The sequence below is a fragment of the Notothenia coriiceps genome, unplaced genomic scaffold (genome assembly GCF_000735185.1).
Source record: "Notothenia coriiceps isolate Sejong01 unplaced genomic scaffold, NC01 NC01_scaffold00017320, whole genome shotgun sequence".
Lineage (NCBI taxonomy): Eukaryota > Metazoa > Chordata > Actinopteri > Perciformes > Nototheniidae > Notothenia > Notothenia coriiceps.
Window position 1 is genome coordinate 1 of NW_011350021.1, and position 2,858 is coordinate 2,858.

Consider the following 2,858-nt stretch of genomic DNA (forward strand, 5'->3'; position numbering starts at 1 on the left):
AAGTGTACGCCTTTCCTTTGTGAAAAGGCCACTTTTTTACAGGTTTGAAAAATCCACATATGCAGAACCATTATAATGAAAAACAGAAGCGACACAAAGAACTACTGAGTTTTGACTGCTGATACATTATAAAAATGAGGACTGAGACTCAGGCTAATAGGTATGTGTTTGTGAGAAAGAGAGAAGGGAGGTTGTGAAAATAAAGTGATATGGTTTATTTTAAAATGTTGTTTTGGTCTTTTCTTTTGATAACTATATTGAATGTTGATCTTTTTCATGATCTCGTCTTAGTCGTGGAAAGAAAGGTTGTTGAAGGACATTTTTTGTCATGTTCTCGTTGAGGAAATGTTCACACCAAGGGAAGGAAATAATAAACTGTGCACATAACACGTCGGTTTGCTTATCTTGAGTAGGTAGCACTTGAAATGTTTTGGCTCTATGAAACCTGATGTACTTATATGATTCTGTCTTCTTCAAGTTTGTATCTTCTTGGTCGAATGCACTTATTGTAAGTCGCTTTGGATAAAAGCTTCTAACAAGTGACATGTAATGTAACATAACCTAAAATGACCACCATTTTATGCAATTTCTCTGAAATAATCATATGAAGCGTGTTATAGCTTTAGTCAGGGCCAAGTGGATGTTTGTGTGCCGGATGAAAGGTTGGACATAATGGGATGATATGCAGGTGCAATCCAAGTTCAAATATTAAAAGTACATTATTTTATAACCTGTGATCAATACCTGATATTCACTAAAGTGCCACTGACGTTTCTGATCTTCATCGGAAGAGCGGATCCTGTTCCCAAGAAAACAACCTCGAAGGATTTCTCTCTTTGCCCTGCAGATAGAAAAAGATACACGATTAAACTCTTTTTTTCCGCCAAGACCATCCACTTAAAAAGTAGGAAACAGTTTGTCAGGCTTTGAAGTAAGAAACATCCCTTCTGTGCTTTTAGAGAGGAGAACTCACCAGAACGCTGAGCAGCGGCAGTGGAGCAAATCTCCCTGCACTTGTCCACTTCCTCCAGAAAGTTTGGGACCTCCGACGCTTCTTTCACAAACTCCTCCGTGTTGCAGGAGGGGATGGCGTCTCTAACGAATGAGAAACAGAGTGAGGAGGAGGAGGAGGAGGAAGAAGACACACACCACTGCCTGCAACAACACTGGCAGGGGATTCTTCCTCTACAGAACAAAAACAGCGAGGAGAAAACACTGACACTTGTAATACGAGGTGAAGAAGAAAGAGGAAGAGAGCGGCCGAGTGCAATGGTCCATTCCAGATTGTTTTCTGTGACAAGGCAGCAGAGTAATGTCGGCTAAATTGGGGGGATTGAAGGATAGACTGACCTTTGCCACTCCATTACGGGTCTGAGCTGGAACTTGAGCAGACACTGGGCTCTGACGCTGGAGACGTGCAGCGCTGCCTCGGCCTCCTGGGGATGAGACCAAAACTTTTCATGTTTTCTTATAAACTACTTTTTATGGACCATACTTGAGTTATCCCTTTGTGAAGACTGCTTTCAAAGCCATAGGGAATATAGTTATAGAAAGCCACTGCAGTAAATCCTGTCCTGAAACTTTATATATATTTATTAGTATTTCACTGAGCCAACCCCAAGGAAGGACAATACATAACACTGTTTCTTTTATTTATGCTAGTCTACACTATTTTCTTGTCTCTCAGATACAAGGAGAAATTGCCATCAGCTGATAAATGCAGTTGCTAAGAACACTTAAAATATTTAGTTTGCCTAAATAGGTTGTTCATTGTTTACAATCTTTTTTGATGATGTGCAGAAAACTATTCATTTGATACATTAAAAAAGTGCATTAATGCAAATTAAGTGAAGAGCTATTGAAGCAGTCAGAGACGATATCCTCCTAAATGAATGTTAATTTAACTGCAGCAATTTTGTGAAATTTAGTATTATTAATAATATGAAAATAAACAACATTCCTCTCTGAATATTGCCATCAGCCATTGAAAAACCCATTTCCATAACAAAACTGAGATAAAAGAAATTAAATATTTACAAGGGTCAAAACCTAAAATATGATAATATTTATTTTGAAATGAGAGCAGATTTTGCTGAAGTAAAAAAATCGTCATCATCATTTTTGGGTCATTTTATATAAATCATTTTTACCGTGACTTAAATGTATTATAGCTGCAATCAAGCATTCCTTTAATTATCAAATAACATCAATCCCTTTAACCAATTGACAAAAACTCATATTTAGACACAGCTACATCTAGTGGATTTATTTCAAATAACATACCTAAACCGAGGGGGAGAGATAGCTCCAATCGGTTAAGTTGAGTTCAACACGTTTTTAAATAAATGTAGTTCCTCAAATTGTGCTTTACAGACAGTTCAGCAGAACACTAAAAGGGATACATCTTACTCTACCAATTATTTTCCAATCAATGTCTTAAAAAAATGGCAGAAAATTATAAAATGCCGAAGTTATATTTCACACAGGCTCCGCCCTCTACTGGGCTCTATGGGTACTACTCTCATCAATGACACGCGAGCATTCACACACTGAAGTGTATAAACGTAGCCGGCCAATCAGGGCGAGCCTACCTGAATGCGCGCGCAGGCACACAGTATATAACGCATATAACGACTGTCATCCTTTTCTCTTCAGCGAGCAGGACAACACCTGACAGAGAAAAGTAAAACATTTGAAAGAAGAGGACTCATGGAGTCGCCATGTCTGGACACCCGGGCCTGTCCTTCCTGGCCTGGCTTAATAGCGGGCGCCGATCCCCACTGCTTCGAGTGTTTAGGGGGACCAGGATGTGGCCGAGGCGGTGCCATTCACGTTCGCCATTCCAGCGGGGCGGATGT

At 39.5% G+C, this 2,858-nt stretch overlaps 1 protein-coding gene across 1 annotated transcript; it reads right to left on the reverse strand.

Moving 5' to 3' along the window:
- Positions 1-744: 744 nt before the first annotated feature.
- On the reverse strand, positions 745-1,436 carry LOC104950257 (zinc phosphodiesterase ELAC protein 2-like; the record flags this gene model as incomplete). Its single annotated transcript, XM_010776748.1, has 3 exons — positions 745-841; positions 974-1,095; positions 1,351-1,436. Coding segments are annotated over 3 exons (305 nt in total), but the record flags the coding sequence as incomplete, so codon positions are not given.
- Between the last annotated feature and the right edge of the window lie 1,422 nt (positions 1,437-2,858).